This window comes from Hylaeus anthracinus, unplaced genomic scaffold (genome assembly GCF_026225885.1).
Source record: "Hylaeus anthracinus isolate JK02 unplaced genomic scaffold, UHH_iyHylAnth1.0_haploid 3, whole genome shotgun sequence".
NCBI classification, from domain to species: Eukaryota; Metazoa; Arthropoda; class Insecta; order Hymenoptera; family Colletidae; genus Hylaeus; species Hylaeus anthracinus.
Genome location: NW_026535284.1, coordinates 11,408,800 through 11,426,577, shown reverse-complemented (window position 1 = coordinate 11,426,577; position 17,778 = coordinate 11,408,800). Strand labels below are relative to the sequence as shown.

The 17,778-nt window shown below is 48.2% G+C and overlaps 1 protein-coding gene across 5 annotated transcripts in view; it reads left to right on the top strand.

Annotated features, from left to right (window-relative positions):
• LOC128893446 (homeobox protein homothorax) overlaps positions 1-17,778 on the top strand; it is a 442,757-nt gene that overhangs the window by 212,115 nt on the left and 212,864 nt on the right. For 3 of the 5 annotated variants that reach the window (XM_054154378.1, XM_054154377.1, XM_054154376.1), the window contains exon 9: positions 7,461-7,505. The exons of the other annotated variants lie outside the window; for them this stretch is intronic. In XM_054154378.1, coding sequence (XP_054010353.1) covers positions 7,461-7,505 — 45 coding nt within the window. The remainder of the gene's footprint in view (positions 1-7,460; positions 7,506-17,778) is intronic. 5 annotated transcript variants of the gene reach the window in all.

Sequence of the window (17,778 nt, the reverse complement as noted above, 5' to 3'; positions counted from 1 at the left end):
CAGTTCTACACGAGGATGAATCTCATTTTCTAATCAAAAATTTGTCTCCAACGATGCAGGAGTACTTTCCCTAGCATAAAAAATCGCAGCTTCGTCGGGAGCCTCGATTATCCCTGCCCTCCTCCTGCGAGGGTGGGCAAGACGACCCGTGGGGGCGCGCGATAGTCGGTCGTAAATATCCCCGAGCGTAATTAAAAGCTATCGATTTGTCGTAAGCCGCGTAATTGCACGAGTTACTACGCGCTTCGAATAATCGCCGCTCCCGGGTGGGAAACTTCGTAGGGCCGCGCCGACGGAGATAACGGAATATTTACATATTATCGCGAAACCCGCACGATCCACCTACGCCTGCCGCGCGATGAACCCGTCAGCCTCCGCGTGGGGAACGGGGCCCAGGGATCGTGTCGTGGATTTCGAATTCGAATTCGCGCCTAGGCCGTCGAGATCCCAAGAAATTGATGGCCTCCGGAACTCACTGAATCTCAGGGTGCCACGCGAAATATTGAAAAATACCATTTACTGGTTCGAATCGGTAGTTGAAGAGCCAAGGTATTTCCTTCGAAAATTGTTAATGAGATGCTTCATCATCAGCGACTCTGGATTCCCATATCTTAACATTCAATGATTCCTCGGACAATAAAAGTCCAAGGAGACATCAACACCGTCGGAGCGGTCGATCGCGAGGCTTCAGCAGGTTTTCAGGGATTTCCTGCTCCTAAGTTCCCCTCGCGGCGGGCCCCCTTAATGGCAAAGGCGGTCGTCGCGAGTCGTAAAACACGAAGATCCCTTTCGCTGATTAAAAGGCCGTCGACAGTCGTGTCGTTCGTTAGGCCACGGGTTCCGTGATCGTCCCGTTTCCTGTGACAGTTCCAACGTTTCTGTTTTCGTTCCCCGAACGACGGCCCCCGACGAGTGGGGAGGTGGCCACGATGTAAAGTCGCAGATTTCGCGTTTGATTCTAGCCCAGGAAATAAAAAAAAAAAAAAAAAACACTCGAGGCCTATTCGTGCGAGAGCGCTGTAAGTCGACGACGAAACGCGATACTGGCTGGAATGAGTCCGTGGGGTTAGATCGACGAAGGTCATATAGATTTCAGGACACCCGATACCTCGGAATCGAGCGAGGGTGCGGAGTCTATCACTCGACATCTGAACTCACGAGGAGTGCAAAAAACACGTGTCCCGGACATGGTTAACCCTTGGATGCGGATGGAGACAGATTATACCGTAGGGGATGGTCAATTTTTATACAAGACGAAATTTCTACTTTACGTTTTGCTTGAAAGATATTCTCGATGCATTGTGATTTGAACGTGTACTGCGAAAGTGTTATAATGAAAAGGTAGATATTCCTGAGTACACTATGATTGGTCCTAATGGAGTTCTTCAGACAACGTTTTGATTAACTTTCTAGAGGTTGATGGATCTATGGGCTCGCTGCCGGCACGGCCAGTTGATGTTCTTCAGTCCTTGTTCTACTTTATTGGGAAACTTCAGTTTGTGCTTGAAGGCACGTATTCTGTACTCTCTATTACCATGAGTACCTAGTCTGACGAACTCGAACTGAGAAAGGTGTCAGGGAGTGATACGAAGCAGACATCCATTAACCCTCCATAACCCTAATTATTATACTGCTGGCTTCTGGAATATGTTTTACTGAGATATGAATTGAAAGTCAGAGGCTAACGAATGTAGTATTCGAGCTGCATTCACTCTGCTGCGAAAAAATGTAAGATCTGTGACCTGGAAAATAAGAGAATGCACACTTGATAGACTCTTTAGAAGAATTCCCAGCACCTCCACCCAGGTGTATCGTGGTGCATCGACTGGTCGCGTGATACCGGTCAATCATCGCCAAAGGACTCGTCCAAAAAAGGTACACCAATGCATACGCACACCGGCATCGTCTCGGAACGTCCTAATTAGTCCTTCCATGGTTCCGCGACTCGTTCTCGCGCATTCTCGTCCGCTCGCGTGACAACACCACTAATTGCCGAAATATTAATGGGCCCGCGTTCACGTGGGGCGCAACGGCTACGCTCCTCTGCGCGTTGCTCCTTCTTGATTCTCGTGTTTGCGTCTCGAAAGGATAGCGTTCACGCTGATTCATCTCCGACTGTGTCAGAGGGAGAAGAGTCTTCACGTGGAAATGGTTCGTGGTTAATCAAGGATTGCCAACCGTACTTTCGCACCTAGAATTGTAGAATCTGTGGTCTCTAACGTGTGACGAAGTTTTAAGGCAGGCGAAGGAGTTTGAAAGGGGATCGACGCTCGATGATCCGCTCAGGCGGGGAAGTGGCTCGGTGCTTTATGAAGCACACACGGTAACGGTTACCTCCGTGGGGATGGAGGAGAGCGATCCGAAACGATCTGTGTGTGCAGTTCCGTGCGCGTTTGCGGATCCACGGATTCGTGAACCGCCTTTAAGTGGACGCCCTTCTCGAAACGCGACGGTGAAGCCAACTCGAGTGATGTTAAGGAGGGGCTTGGATGGCTCTTCCTGCGGGAATAGGAAGTCCAATCCACCCCCGCGCTTCCGCCCCGTTTTCCTTACACCCGAGGGCGCATAAATCACTGCTTCTGGTCTCTGCCGCGGAGCTGCTCCTCTGGAATGTTTCGCTGTCTGGCTACGTTGTCTAATTCTACTCGCAGCCAGCGCTGTTAACCTCTTTGAATCAACTCGAATAAACACTCTTCTTTTCTGATTAACACGTTGAATTCTGAAATTCTGCCATAGAACCTACCTTAGCAAACCAGCTATGTCTGCAAGCAGAGAAAACTAACGGTGCCAAAGAGGGTGCAGAAAAACAACCCTTGAAAGTGACGCCCATAATGACGTCTCAGAAGGTGTTATTGTGGGCTGTTGTAATAACTAGAGTTCTCTACGAGCCTGATGCTCATAAAAAAGAATATAAAATTCACAAGACATGATTGACGTGCACAAATAATTCATCGTCAATTTTACCATCCTTCAAATTGAACTTACCAGTTCGAGCTAACTTACTAATTAGATCTAATTGAATTCCTCCTTCAGAACTTTGATTCTTGTAGGGGTCGAGCAAACTTAGTGCGAGTGTTCACACCCGCGTAACACGCAAAACAAATAATAATGATCAATTTGAATTTCTGTTTGCGCCACCCCGGTTGGTCTAATAACAGAGTAAACGAGAAAGAAGAAGGGCGGTATTTACAAGTCCCTGGCGCACGCGACACAGAGGCGCGCTTCGAGGAGTCGTCGTCCAAAGCGTTTGCGTATATACGCGCACATGGTTTATATAGGGGCGGAGGATGCGGGAGCGGTAGGTAAATGTAAGCAGTAAGCCATTTTCCAGACGATGAGGCGCGAAGCCCCGCTTGGCCTCTTAGCACGGGTAATCCCTGCTTTACCAACCGAACCAACGGGGAGAAGAAGCCCCAGGGTCGCACCTGCGGGTGGCTTCTTCCCCCGAGGAGCAGGCCATATTTAATATCCTCCTTGCATCCCCGAGCGTCAGCAATTCGATCGTCGAAACTCGGTTTCTTTTGATGACAGGGTAGAAAAGTCCATAGGCGAACCATGCAGTGCACAAAAATATAAAACTGTGTACTGTTTCTCAACTCAATCGAACTCTATTAAATACCAATGCAACGCCTCAGCATTCAGATTCAACTCCAGCTACCCCACCACGCTCAGGCCACGCCCTCCAGGGGCCTTTTCCTACTTCCCAAGCTGTACATATCGCGTTGTGGCTCACTTCCTCGCACGTTCGATCGTTCCACGTCGATCGATGTTAATTGCCCTTAATTCATCGCGATAAGAGAATAGTATCGATTAAAATTAGCTCGGCGATAAATCGTCCCTACGACGAGGAGGTAAACCGGGCAGCGATTAATCACGACTCGAGATAAGTTAATAAATGTAATTATTATTTAGCACGGAGGCTGTAATTACCCACTCGGCTCGGCGATCCTCGTACTCTCCTCCTCCTTTCCACTCGGTTTCTAGAATATCCTGTCGATCGGCGTCAACTTTCACGCGTTACGCGCCTTCAAGGTCTGTACTTGACTGCCGGCCAGACAGCGCGAGTTACGTCCGTGACACGAATCCACGCTCGGTTTCCTGTTTCCAAGTCAAGTTCACTCGTTCCTGACGAGGGCTGAGCTAGGAACCGATAGAACGTTTGCAGAACGGTGTCTTACGATCTCCGTTTCCTCTTGTTTCTGCTATGAGCCCTTAGGCGTGGGAGGGTGATCTATGGCGATATGGAATTGACTTGGTATTTCGTGGTTCAAAGTAGTTACACCTGGATGCCATTTTGCTGAAATTGTGAAGCGATTTATTATGAACAAGATCGATGTTTCTTTCTCGTTACGTAGCCTGTTATTATTGATTAGGAGCACTTATGTTGGGGCGTGATCTTTGAAACTCCTAAGAAGGATTCCAAGAATTTAATCATGCCCCCTTTCACGGCTAGGAGCATCGAATGATGACTGTACAGGCAAAAAGATACATCTATTTTGTAAATATTTTTTGTTTCCCCATATTTCTTTATAAACGCTAAATTAACATACGCGTAAGCAAACCTGTTTTTTCGTTTAAGTTACATAAATGTTAAAGTGTGCCATATCTAATTTACACCGCGGTATCATGATTTACGTTGCACAAGTATTGTTGAAGTATATGTACCACATCGGGATCGTAAAATAAAAACGAACGTGTTCGTAATTAGTTATGTAATGTGCCAGTCGGGGCGTGGGCTGTAATTATGTATCTCGTATCTCGTAATTATGAATATTGTATCTCGTCCGCGTACGTCGAGCAGTCTCTAAAACATGACTGGTAAATTATATGGCACTAGAATCGATGCAGGAGACTATGTAACAAGAATGTACAGTGCCAGACACCTGTAGCTATAGCGCATTGTACTGTACGGATCTGTAAAAATTGTCCCCGGCGAGAAGAAAACACCCTGTCCGAAGTCGGTTGAATCCTGACAACGACTTTCCTCTTCGTAATCGATGGAAATTTAATTAAAACTTCGAACCTGCTCCGGGAATTGAAATTACATCTAGTTATTTATTATTTCACTGTCGCTAATTTATGCAAGTCGGAGCCGCGTGTAATTCAGGTCCAATTACTTGCATCAGGAAATTTCGCGATAATGAATATTTACAACCTGCGCGCCGACTGACCGATGTAAATCAGAGCTGTCGCGGTCGGGCAATCTTTTATTTCATTTCGTTTAGAGTATTTATTATGTAGAAATCGTGGCACCGAGGAATACGGGGAAAATATTTATTTAGTGGACAAAATTAAGTATGGGGGACGGAGAACATTTCTAAATCTGGTTAGGACTTGAAGAATTCTAATGGAAAAAGAGAAACTATCAGGGTCTTTGTTGTTGAAACTGATGTTGACCACTTAAATGTACATTTTCTTCAAGATCTAACTCAGACCTACCCAACTATACAAAATCAGAGTGGAGTCAGAGTCCAAAGATTTCGAGTTAAAACGAGGAATCGAGCCTATGCAGAGGGAGAATGATTTGGAATACTAGCACGTGTGGAGGATTGATGCGAAATCCTGGCAACATCAAGTCCGCGATTAGCAATGGTGGCAGCCGCTTCGACTGCGTCGTTTAACGCGGGCCGGCGAACAATACCATATCTTATTCAATCTCGTCGAGCGGCTAACGTTGCCAGGCGTTTCTAAGAGCCATTGTTCGGCATCAACAGTTAGTCCGATTCAAGCAGATGTTGCTCGAGCGAGCGAGTGCGTTGCCACGTAATTAGCGGCGCGTAATCTGGCCGCGTGGCAACGCCAACGACGCCATTACGGCTCCGACGGCCGCGGACAATGAGAGATACAATACCCAACGAGACGATTGTGAACGGGGCGAGAGACTCGCGTATCGAATCAATGTTCCTCGTGAAACCCACCGCGTGCAACGAACGGCGACAGCGTATCCTCGCCACGCCCACGACGACTTTTTGGTGTTCTTCCTCGGACGGGGTCACGCTCTGCCACCTGCTCCCGTAGAACAGCTGAATAGTCGATTGCGACGTCCTTGGCGATCTTTTTGTCGGACTAACTGGAAACCTAACCGACGAGTTTGAGCGAGGGAACGGTGCGGGCGACTTTTAACGCGGTGTCACTTGTCGAGCCACCCTCGTGCCTGACCCCTCCAAATTTTTGCGGATAACATTCTATCGCTTGGTGTGCCATGCATGCGTTAAGGGTTGCGTGGCTTCGACGATTGGGGGACTTCGTGCAACTGAAGAGAAATCAGTTCACTTTAGGAATGAATTTAGTTTTTTTTTTTTTTTTGGAAGTAACATTCATGGACTGTTTAATTTATATCAGAGTCAATGGAAGAGAAAGTAGAAAATTCTGCTGTTACAGATACTTTAGGATTCACCACCCAATTCTATTGCATTTTTAAGGATTCCAAGACTATCAAAGAGAAATAATGTCCAGCACTTCCGGTACCACAGAAAGTTCCATTGTTTGTCAGGCATTCAGGACTTTTGCAGTTCGATATCGTGCGCCCTCTCGCGGAAAGGCAATTTTTCGTCGTGGATACACGACTATCGCGTTAACGTCGCTCCCAGGGGATGCTGTTGTCGAAGGGGCGCGCCACTATCCGCGTATTTCACCCCCGACCGCCGTGCAGCCCGCGGGGCTGAAAGCATCGCGCTCCACTATCGCGCGGACAAACAGATTTTAATGAGTAAAACGGCGCGGTCGAATCGCATCGTGACGTTCCCGCGCGTTTTACGGGCGTCAAACCTTTCTGGTCCCACCCCTGATTCCACCCCCCTCGTGTTACCCCGCCCGTGTCTCCCCCCCGTTAGGGGCTCGACGTTACACCCGCCCGTAGTCATCCATAGTTTATATCGCACGAACACGCGGCCCCCGCGTAATGGCCGTCCGTAAAATATTTATCGCGGAAATTAGTCGCACGATGATGTATGCCGCCGCGTCCACCCACACACGCGTGGCGCACCTGCTCACACGCGTGCAGCCAGCTCCGCGCAGGTAGATGGAAACGTATTTGCGCGAAATCGTCGCGACCGCACGCGCTGTGGGGGCGAACAACCCCTCTCCGTCCTTTTTCACACCCTCTCGCGCTGGATAATAAGCGTCGTCGTCGCGTTGCATCGGCGAAATATCGATTCGACGCTTCGACGATCGATCTTTCCGCTCGCGAGCCCACCGACCTCGTCGTTACGGGTGAAACGAATCGCACGCTAAGCTCAAATCTGTACAGGCAATTAACCGGTTTTATAGTTTCAATATTTCAACGGAGAGCATTTTATTTGCTCCCACGGGGGGGGGGGGCGGTTAATTTCGTACTGCGCTAATATTTAACTCCGAATGATTGGTTAATTTCTGTTTGATAAAAAAAAAATAACTCGTACAACCTAGAACCTTGAATAAACTGTTTTCACTAACTTCGTTTCCTTTCTTTTCTGTTGCAGGTAAGTGTTGGCGACTCGATTCTCCTGGCTGGATCCGTGGCCGCAGTAAGTTTGAAGTTTAACTCAGAAAATACCTAAGAAATTTTTCGTTCGCCTGTTTTCGCGGGAGGGAAGGCGTTAACTTCAGAATTTGTAGTCTCTCGTGCTGTACTCTTTTCCACGGTTTTCACGGAATTTTCTCGCGAGTATGAAACTTCGGAGTTGCGCTGCAACTTTGTTCGACCATATCTCGAGTAAAGTCCACTGCGGAGAGCTGTAAAGAGTGCCCTTGAACGATGCTCCATAGATGAGAGACAGAAGACAATGACTATAGAAAACCCTAAAAAAATTGGACAACACTTTTAAACAAATCTCTGTGACCTTGATTAATACCAAACCCTCAAGCTTCTAAACCCCAAGCAAATTCGAAACTGAGAGCTTCCACATCAGCATAGCTCCCTCTTAATTCGATCACCAGCTAGGATAGATCATGTCGCTCCCCCAGTTCCTGAAGATCGACGATAGATCCATTTCCCATGGATGCGTGACGGTAGTGGTGTGTTCTTTGAAGTTTTCCACGGCATTGTGCTCGTCCCGTAGCGCGCTGTTAAACGTAATGACGTGTGTTTACGCTTCTGAAAAGTTTCCTCCGCTCCTGGGTCATCCCGCAGCTGGGTCCACAGGTCCTCATTATCTAATGTAGAAGTTGTTATTACGAGGCACAACGAGGATAGAGTCGTGACGCGACCGCGGTAATGTCAGGTTGGTCGAACGTCGCAAATTACGACGGAAGACACACTATTAATTAGCGATCGGACGTTGTTTACCAGTCACGACGATGGGAGCGGTATTGTGGGTAAATGGTATTACATACCATTTAGCTAACGGTCGCCCGTGCATCGCGTTCTATTATTTTTGCGACCATGCCAAAGAGGCTCCCATAGCACGGTTCTCAACCATACCTGACGTTATCGCTCTTTAGGAGACTACTTCGAGGGGTCAGTTGGTTGAGTGATGTCGATGTTGATCGCATGTCCTCAGGATCCATCTTTGGATCTTATGAACGCGGTCGATAGTCATAAATTGTAGTTTTTCTTAAAAATATGATACATATATTTGGAGACCCCCTGTTCGGAAAGATGATAATCGCGAAAGTTGATAAGGAAACAGACAGAAATCTATCGTGAACGAAGCAGAGCTTTGCGACCACCTACAATTGGGAGCTAATTAGGGTAGTGAATCTGCTGGAATTAGTCGGACCCAGCAGTTTTTTTTTTCGAATTACCTGTCGACGGGAGATTTCGCTCATAACGCAGCCGGAATGAAATTCGCGTCCTCGAATTTCCGCTAATCACGGTGCCCCGGGTTCGTTTCGCGTTGCGGAACGAAACGAAATTAAATCGTGCGTCGGCTGCGTTAATTAATACGCATTGCCAGCGTGTCGATTCGGCCGCGATAGGTAATACGCTGGGTTCGATTCCGCAATATGTAGTAGTTTCTAATTAACGGGAGGCATTGCGATCGATCCAATAAAAGTAGGCAAATAAATCGTTGATACCCTGTCAGTACGCCCCAAGCGATAAATCAGTACTTTCGGGGGCAATTATAGCCGACGTACGAGCGCGAGCGCGTGCACGCGGCGTTGCGGTGCGAAAAACAAATTTTGAGTAACAAGCATCGATTTTAATCTCGAATTTATTCAACCCCCGATTAAGCCGTATCGGGATACATTCGCCATTTATATTCTTTGCGCGAACGACTGGTCCCGACGCGCTAAATATTAATCCTGCGATTCGTTAACATCTGATTAGGAGAAATTTAGGAGCGGTATGGTCGTTTCAGATCGAAATATCGAGTTTCTTTTTTGTGACTTTTCTTAAAGTCTGTCGAACCACCTTCGATTCATCGTTCCTCGCGCCAGCTCTGCTCCAACCCTCCCGCTCCCTCGTAATTCTCATCCCTCGTGCTTCTCGCGGTCGTAACGGACGTCTTTGACGATCATGACAATTTCCGCGCCGAAGTTGCTCGAGGAACTTGGTGCCCTCGCGAGACGAGTCGTTCGTTGGATGGCGAATGTGCAGGTGCCGCGAGGGAGAACCGGGGTGTAGTGGCCCGCAGGAGAGCCGGGGTTGCGAAAGTTGGACGCACCTCGCGGAGGAAGAGAGGCTTCGGTCGTCGAGGTGCAATGACGTTGGACGTCGGAGGCGTTGGTGGCGCTGGGCTCCCACCGGCGTATCGATTCCTCGATGCCAGGCAAGGAAACCAACCCTCCCCACGCACCCTTCGGCTTCCTCTGCCTTCAGCCACCCCCAACCGGCTAACTCAGCCTTCTCTTTCCCTCTTTCCGCCCATCTAGTCGGTCCGACCACCCCATCCGCGCCACCTCCTCGTCCACCCCCGTCTTCCGACCACCCACGACCACCCCCGTGCGCGCAGCCCTTCCTCCGTCGTTTCTCTTTCCAAGCGACGGCCAACTTTCCAGATATGAATTAACAGAGTTACGGAGCTTCTGCGGTGGTCGAGCTTCGGGAGTTACACGGCTTCGCCAACTCTGTGGAACGTCGTCGGGATCGGTGGCCTGGTCCACCCCCGTTGATCCTCGAAACCGCTGCACGTCGATGCTTCCATCCGGTATACCGATTTACGTCCTTCCATGGATAGGCATTGCTAACGAGTATTTCTCTAGAAATTGCGAAGTTTTATCGTTCGGAGCTTTTTAGACTTTAGGACGATGACTTTCTGTGAGCTAGAGATTTAGATAAAAATTACGAAGGGCTTGGTATATTAAAGTTTATTGTTGGGGGTGGTAAATTAGAGGACGTTCATCAGTGCCGAAGGTTTTATACTTTGATTTGTATAATAGACATCTGGTACACTTTTAAAAAGCTCAGACTATTGTTGAATAAAGAGTGTCTAGCGTTCTTTAGATAGGCTCTTCATATACTCTACATGATTCGATTAGGTAAACATCGACCCTTTTCACCATTGTCTTCATATCGAGCATCCTCGGTCCAATCTAATCGTTTTTCGACGCGTCCTCAAAGATGGGATCGTCACATGTTCGCAAACCCTTTTCTCCTCAAGCGTCGGCGTGACCCTTGCGCAACCATAGGAAGCATCAGGCTGATAATGCCATTCCGCGGCACTGGGTTAATGCAAGCACGCGAGTGCAACGCCGCGTAGGAGGGGTTGAGAGCAGAGAAATGAGAGGTGGGAGGGAGGCAGAGGCTGCTGGTAGTCGAGGAGGGGGCGGTCGTAAGGGGGTTGCGCGGGTGTCGGCGGGGAGGAAAGGGTTTGGGGTATTAAATCATAGAGCTGGAGCGCCTGCCGCCGGTTTACTGCCGGATAAAACGCAGTGACTGTTATGTTATGGACCACCTGTATGCCTCGACCCTGAACTCTCTGCCTCTCTCTCTTTCCGTCGCGCTGCCGGCTGCTCTCGAGCCGACCGAAATCTATATACGTCCAAAAACAACCCCCTCGTCCGCGCGATGACGCGACGCTGCTGTCGATCGTTTGGTCCCTCGAATTTCCTCAATTTTGAACGCGTTGTTGAGCTTGCGAACCCGTTTGACGTGCTCTATGGGTTGGAGAGGGGAGGATCGGGAAAGAATTGCAACTTTTGGTGTTTCGGATGCTTTGACTACTCTTTACGAAGCCCGTGATTTGTGGAAGGCTAATGGAACGCTAGGCGTGTTCAGTCAGTCTTACTGTTAGTGGGTGAAGAAAGATAGATTTGGTCTGACAGGGGTTGCTACCCGTGCTAGGTCAGACATCGTGATACCTGCGACGAAGGATGAATTGCTCGACTCTGGTCAATGTCTAGTTTCTCGTGGGACATATGGGAGACAGGAAGATTGAAATTGAAAGAAATTTGCGATCTAGGCTGACGATTCTTCGCGTTCTCCATTTCTTCGCACCCTCGAAAATGGAATCTCTCATCTTTCTCATCATTTCAAGCTTGAAATTGCATCGGAACGTCCGTTGGACCACACATGAGTTCGAAAACGACATCTGACACGTTGCAACCCCTTGTAAGCTCTCGTCTAGCGATCGACGCGATAAAAATTTGTCCAAACGCGGCGCTCGGAATGAAAAATAGCACAGAATCACGCGATCCGCGCCGCTAACAGGCGCTTTATCCGGCAGGCCTGCTTGACGCGAGTAATTAACGCGTCGCCCTCGACAGGTCTGACGTGCGCTCGCGCTTCGGAAAGGAATTCGCAACGGGAAGCAGCCGCTTCTCACCTAACCCAGCAGCAAAAACGGACCCCGTCGCAGCTCGTGGAAAAGGGGAAGCCTGCCCCGTTGAAAGAAAAGCGGCGTGCTGCCTTCCCTCTGTCTCTGCACCGTGTGCCCCGAGCACTCTCGTCCTTGGGACCGAGTTTTTCGTTTCGTCGACGAGATCGGTATCCTTGATTATACACTCCGCGACAAAATTAAAGCGTCGCTTCAACCTTGTCCGACAAGTGGAGAATATTTCGGAATTTTGTGAAAAATGATTGTACAAGGAAGTGGAGAAAAATTATTTTAACTTCAGAAAAAAAGATAGTATCTGCATCTACCAAAAATCAAAGCAAAGCTTATACTTCAAGCTATAATTTGCCATACATAGAAGTCAAATACAAAATTTTGCAAACCTTGTGGATAATCTCGAAGTTGAGCAACTTTCTACGTTGCACACAAGAACCACCAGGGGGGAACGCCCAGTCTTACTCAAACCCTGGTGCATGAAGCTTCAAACTGCTCCATTTACACAGGTCCACGGCAATTTTACAACGACAGAACGAACCGCGCCATTTTTCATGCGATTACAAGTGCTCGCTTAATTTTGCCGCGGAGTGTATTATAAATATACATGTAACTCCAGTCCCCTCGAACGCTCACGGGCATGGGTCTCACGTGCGCGAGATACCTGCCGACGCAACTGCACAATGTGCATTCGGGCACGGGGAGTCACGTGTATTGTGTATGGCCACCATATCTGCCACGGCACCGAACCCAACCGCGCGCAACCTTCGTCTTATCTCCTTCTGAGTCCTTCCTTGCCGCGCGTTTTGCCTCTCTCTTACTTACTCTCTCGCGGTTCCCTCTCGTATTAAATAGAATAAAGACATTCAATGGGAATTAATCGGATATCTACGTATCTTGGCGTCCACTCTGGGTGCATTGTTGCGCCGGTGCCGTGACGGCGCGCGCGGCCGCCTCTTTTCTTCTCGTTCCTTCTCGTTTTTCTTCTCCACTGGCCCCCCGGCTCCTTCGCCGTCGTACTCCTACTCTTCGTGTTTCGCCTTTTTGCCAGTCAAGCCTCGGATGGAGATATTCCGCGGCAGAATAATATCGGGGCACGTTTTTAGAGAGCGCAACGCTCCGATGCGCCGGCTGCGTCCGTCGCCGACTATGGCCGTCGACCTACGCGAACCCAGAGATGGGCAGCATACCTATCCGGGCAAAAGGCTCGGATAGTGGAAGGGTTATACAACTTCTTGCCACGTTTGCTCGCTGAGAATTATAAACTCTGAGGTGTAATTTTAGTTAGTTGCTGTGCGAGATTGTGATGAGCACTCGCTGTTCAAATCGAGCCGTAGGAATATAGCGTGTGGTTAAAGATTGGATAAATTCGTGAAAGAGGATAGAGCATTAGAGAGCAGTTTTTTTTTTATTATAGTATGTTCTTTTATTAATATTTTACATTAATTCCAAGGCAAAAGGAAATTCTGTAACAATCGATGTCGATTCACGCATCGATTTTCAACAGAAGTCACGAGAATAATTGAGATTTCTAAGGGGCTGAAATGTAAATTGCAATGTCTCCGCGAAGGGGTTCGCTCGCATTCTCACGTGAGCGCGGCTACGCGCACGAGAGCGTATACTTAACGAACCCGTCCGTGCGCCTCGGGGCTGGGTTTTCGAAGCGGCGCGGTTCGGTTTTTCTGACCGCCGGGTAAAGAACCAGAAGCCTTACGGCTCGATACGCAACGTCGACGGGGAGATTTTAATCTCGATCGGAGAATTAATTTGGCGCCTTGTAGGGAATTGCGCTCGAGGAATCGTAGGCTGTCTTTAATTTCGATTATCGGCTGCTCTCTATCTCCCCAGGGTCACATTGAATTTCCTTAATGTTTTAATTATCACGGTTAATGAGGACGCCGACGCGTTCGTGTTTATGCGGCATTGTTCTCGATTCCGTCGGTTAGACCCGGGGAAAAACGTTTTTCTTGCGCCACGGGGAGGATGGATATCGTCCGGGGATTTATCGCCAGGCGAAATCTTGAGGAAAGGTGGACGGTTATTAATTGAATTGGAGTATCTGTGCACGCGATCGATGCCTCGCGGGGTTGTACACTTTCAGAGCTACAAATCGAGTTAATGGGCATTTGCATTTAGCGGGCGGTAGGGAAAGAATGAGACCATAGAGTGTATTGCATGCTACACTGTAGGCACGGTGCGTTTTAATCATAATAATTTTCCAACCAAACGAAATAGCACTACCAACGATTGAAACTCCATTTTTAAGAATTTTTTTCTCAGAAACGAAGAGGAGGTCCACCTTGCTACCTTCTGAGATCTCTTCCGAATACCTTCATCTACATCTAAAAAAAAAAAGATTCTAGAGATCTAGATCCACTTTTCCATAGATTGGCAGGAATAATTATCACAAGGAAAAAAAATATCTACAGTCCCGTTGCATCGAAACTTCTACCAGTTCCACAATAGCAAACGTCTGATCGAGCGTCAATTTCTATTTTTTACTCCGTTGTGCGGGTTGCGCGCAACGGCTCGAGTAACACGGTCGCGCGGCCCTGCCATACGTTCGTCAAAACTGTCAGACTCTTCGCCGGACAGAGTTGCAAGGCGCATTAAACTTTGATTCTTGCGCAGTGTTTGCAGTTAGTCCGTGCCCCCGGGTATCGATTGTTCATTACTGTCGCAACTTGGTCGCGGTAGTTCGCCTAGTCAATCGACGTTACATTGTATATACCGCTGGAGTCGTGTAAGTACGCAAGACGCGTGGAAAGCCGACATCTCTAATGGAGCTATAGCAAGGAAACAGCGGTTCGCAACAACATGATGAATGATAAATGCTAGAGGAAACCGATTGATGCGTGCAGGTGCGCTGGAAGGTTGCGACACCTGTGCGAGAAAAGAAAAAATTGAAAAATTGAAAATGCCGCCAATCCTGGATTTCTTTCGCACGTTTCACAAAAATAGTTGGTTTCCCTTCTTCCTGTACATATTTTTCATATCGCGGCAAGACGACCTAGTCACCGTATTCCCAGTATCCGTCATTAGATCTGCGAGCTTTTTTCATAGTAAATGAATTAATCCGCGCATCAGCTCGGTTCCGAACGGTCTGGTAATTGCGAGGTAGCCTCGGTCATCATTCGCCTTATCGACGACCAGAGTGTCTCTCTCCTCTCCTCTACCCCTATCCTCGGTCCCTGTCGTTACAATTATTATTCATCTTATCTGGCTCGATTTGCATTACATTTAAATTTAAATACACAGCTCGCTCGTTCCCGCCGCCATCATCCCCCCACCTGTCGCCAACGATCCCTCCTCCTCGGCGCGTTCTTGTCTGACGGGAGCTACCTTGGCCGCAGTAACTCCCCGCGTAATTGCACACCACGCGAAAACAATGCCCTCGAGTCGATACGATCACGTGACCAGCCCGAAATAATTCCCTGCCCGTTTTCGGCGCCCCCCTTGAATAGCATCGTCGAGACCTCGTGAGAGTTTTGCGGGGAGGTGCCTCTGTTTGGGAGGGTGGAGGTTAATTAAACTGGGGGGACGGAGTAATGAATCCGAGAGTGTGTAATTCTGACTTCTTCCGTGATTTTTGGTTTCCTTCCTCCCCCGTGTGAGAGGAAGCCGCTCGTGAGAGCGTAAATGTATGCTTGATATGGAACTTATGGCAATTGTATGTCGAGACCGCAAAGTCCTTGGTATTCTTAAGCTTGGTATGCTGGGGTGGAAAGTGTCCAACGGGGGGGGGGGGGTCAAGAGGTCAAGGGTATAGAAGAAAGTTCTTACCAACTTTGGTCATGCAGGGTTGCTCAACTTTGAGATTATTCACAGAGTTAACAAAATTTTTTATTCAACTTCTATTATACTGAAATTAAACTATGAAATGTGAGCTTTATTTTGGTATTCTTGCGATGAAGATACGATTTTTTTTCCAGAAGTTATGACGGTCTGAATAGAACCTTGCAAAAAATGTAGGACGCTACTCAGACCGCCATAACTTCGGAAGAAAAGATCGCATCTCCAGTTCATAAGAATCATAGTAAAACTCATACTGTAAGCTTTGATTCGCCATTAATAGAAGCTGAAGGAATAATGTGGTTGACCTTGTAAACAATCTCAAAGTCAAGCAACTTTAAACTTGTGCTTAGTATGGTTGACTACTAGGTGTCCATCTGGAGGATCAATATTCATTTCGCGAATTCATCGTTGAGCTTTCGCCACTTCCAAGGGTCATTCTCAGCCTTCTTTGATCAGTGTCCGATCCGGTAATGTCCCGGAACCCTCTAGTCGGGCAGCATCGTCATAAACATATCGAGCAAAGACTATGGTCCCGACCTGCCCCAACCGAAACGTTACCAGCGAAACGGCGCCATAAATAACGTCCTAAGTGTAGCGTCACGGCGTCGACCCTCTGGCGGGAGCATAACCGACCTACGGAAAGTCCTTGCACCTAGAAGTAACGAGCAATAAAAGAATTCGTGCAACCCTCTCCGCGACAAAGCGTGAAGTGCCCGTTTTGAGACGTCTCCGTCGCTGCAACACGCGCTCTGTATACGTCAAGTTGCGAGTGATCTATAAAACGCTGTACGATCGGTCACTAGTTCTCGATCCTTCGCTGTAAAACTGCTATGAGCAGACATAGAATGACAAAGCCGTTCACTGGTATCTATGGTTGCTGAGTCGAGTCGTGTGCTGCGAGCTATGAACGTTCATGAACCTTCGGTGAATGTGCAGGACCGTTAGATGGTATCTGATTTTCATTTTTAATATTTGTATTATGCAGATAGGTAGTACTAATTGTATTAATGAGGTTTTAATTATGTAATATACTGCTTCGCATGGTTTATTCATTTTTAATAAATGCTTCAGTATGTGTAAAGACTTTTATTGAGGGCCGGCCGTTGCTATAGGTTTTCCACGCACTGCCCACGCTTTCCAACGAGTCTAAGGGTTAAATCTGGAAATATAGTGTGAGTTACGTGGCACGTGACGATACTCGTATTCGCTGATTTTCTATTTCCTGACGCTGGGAAACGTGTAGCAGGGGAGTTGGCCCAGATATTACTATTGTCTTTCTGAGAAAACAGTGTAGAGAATCTCTTGAAATGTTGAAACGTAGGAGTGAATTCCTTCGTGTGCTAAAGCAACAGTATTCATAGGTCATCCCATAAGTACGAACAGTCGATGACCTTGGTGACTCGTGAGCATTATTTATTTGATCGAATAGTAATAAGTTCTACAAAGATCAATACAAAGTAACTTCATTCCACGAATCGAATTCCAATTCTCAAGAAACTATCAACTAGTAAATGGTTTCCATAAGTCAAACTAGTCTTCGCTCAAGTTTCCGACCTGAAATTCCAAGATCGACATTACAAAGCCATTCCTCGTAGTCTATGTTTGCACTTCTGTTCTCACGTGCCGCGTCACCAGCTAAACAAATGTGCTCATTTTACCGACGCACGACTCACAATCTGAGTCATCGTCCTCCATACTTGCAGAAGACGTCCGTTTTCTCTCACGGCGATTCGCGTCCAATAACCCGGAACGTTAACAAATATGTAAAGAATCCTGCGGCGCAATTCAACCGATATAAAAACCCCGATATCGCTTCTTTCCGCCATTTAGAGGCCAGCCAGAAGAAATAAGAAGGTGGCGTGGAAGGGCGTCGGCGATAAAGGTGACGTAGGGCGTCGCGACGTCCGTCAAGCTGCGCCGGTTGGTCCATCCGCTTGGTTCTCTCTCCCTCCCACGCGGCCTTGTTTCCTTCCCTGTGTCTGGCTTCCTCTCTCCCTTCGGGGGCTTCGTCGAAGAGGATCTTCCACCACCTCCGCGCCCACCCTCCGGTTCTCTTTGCCCGTGTCTCTCCTGGCTGAAACGAGCGAAATGCTTCTCTCAGGATCAAGGAAGAGCGCAGACTCCAAACGGCACCGGGGACCCCTGTGAATGGCGACCCTCACAAACCAATCGTATTCCCGTTTCCATCCCTCTTCGCTGCCGGAGGAGAAACTCCGAACGGGGGTTTCCCTCCGCGCAACCCTGTCGACGTCGTTACTGTTACCCCTGGCTAGGCTCCCCCGCGTCCCGTCTT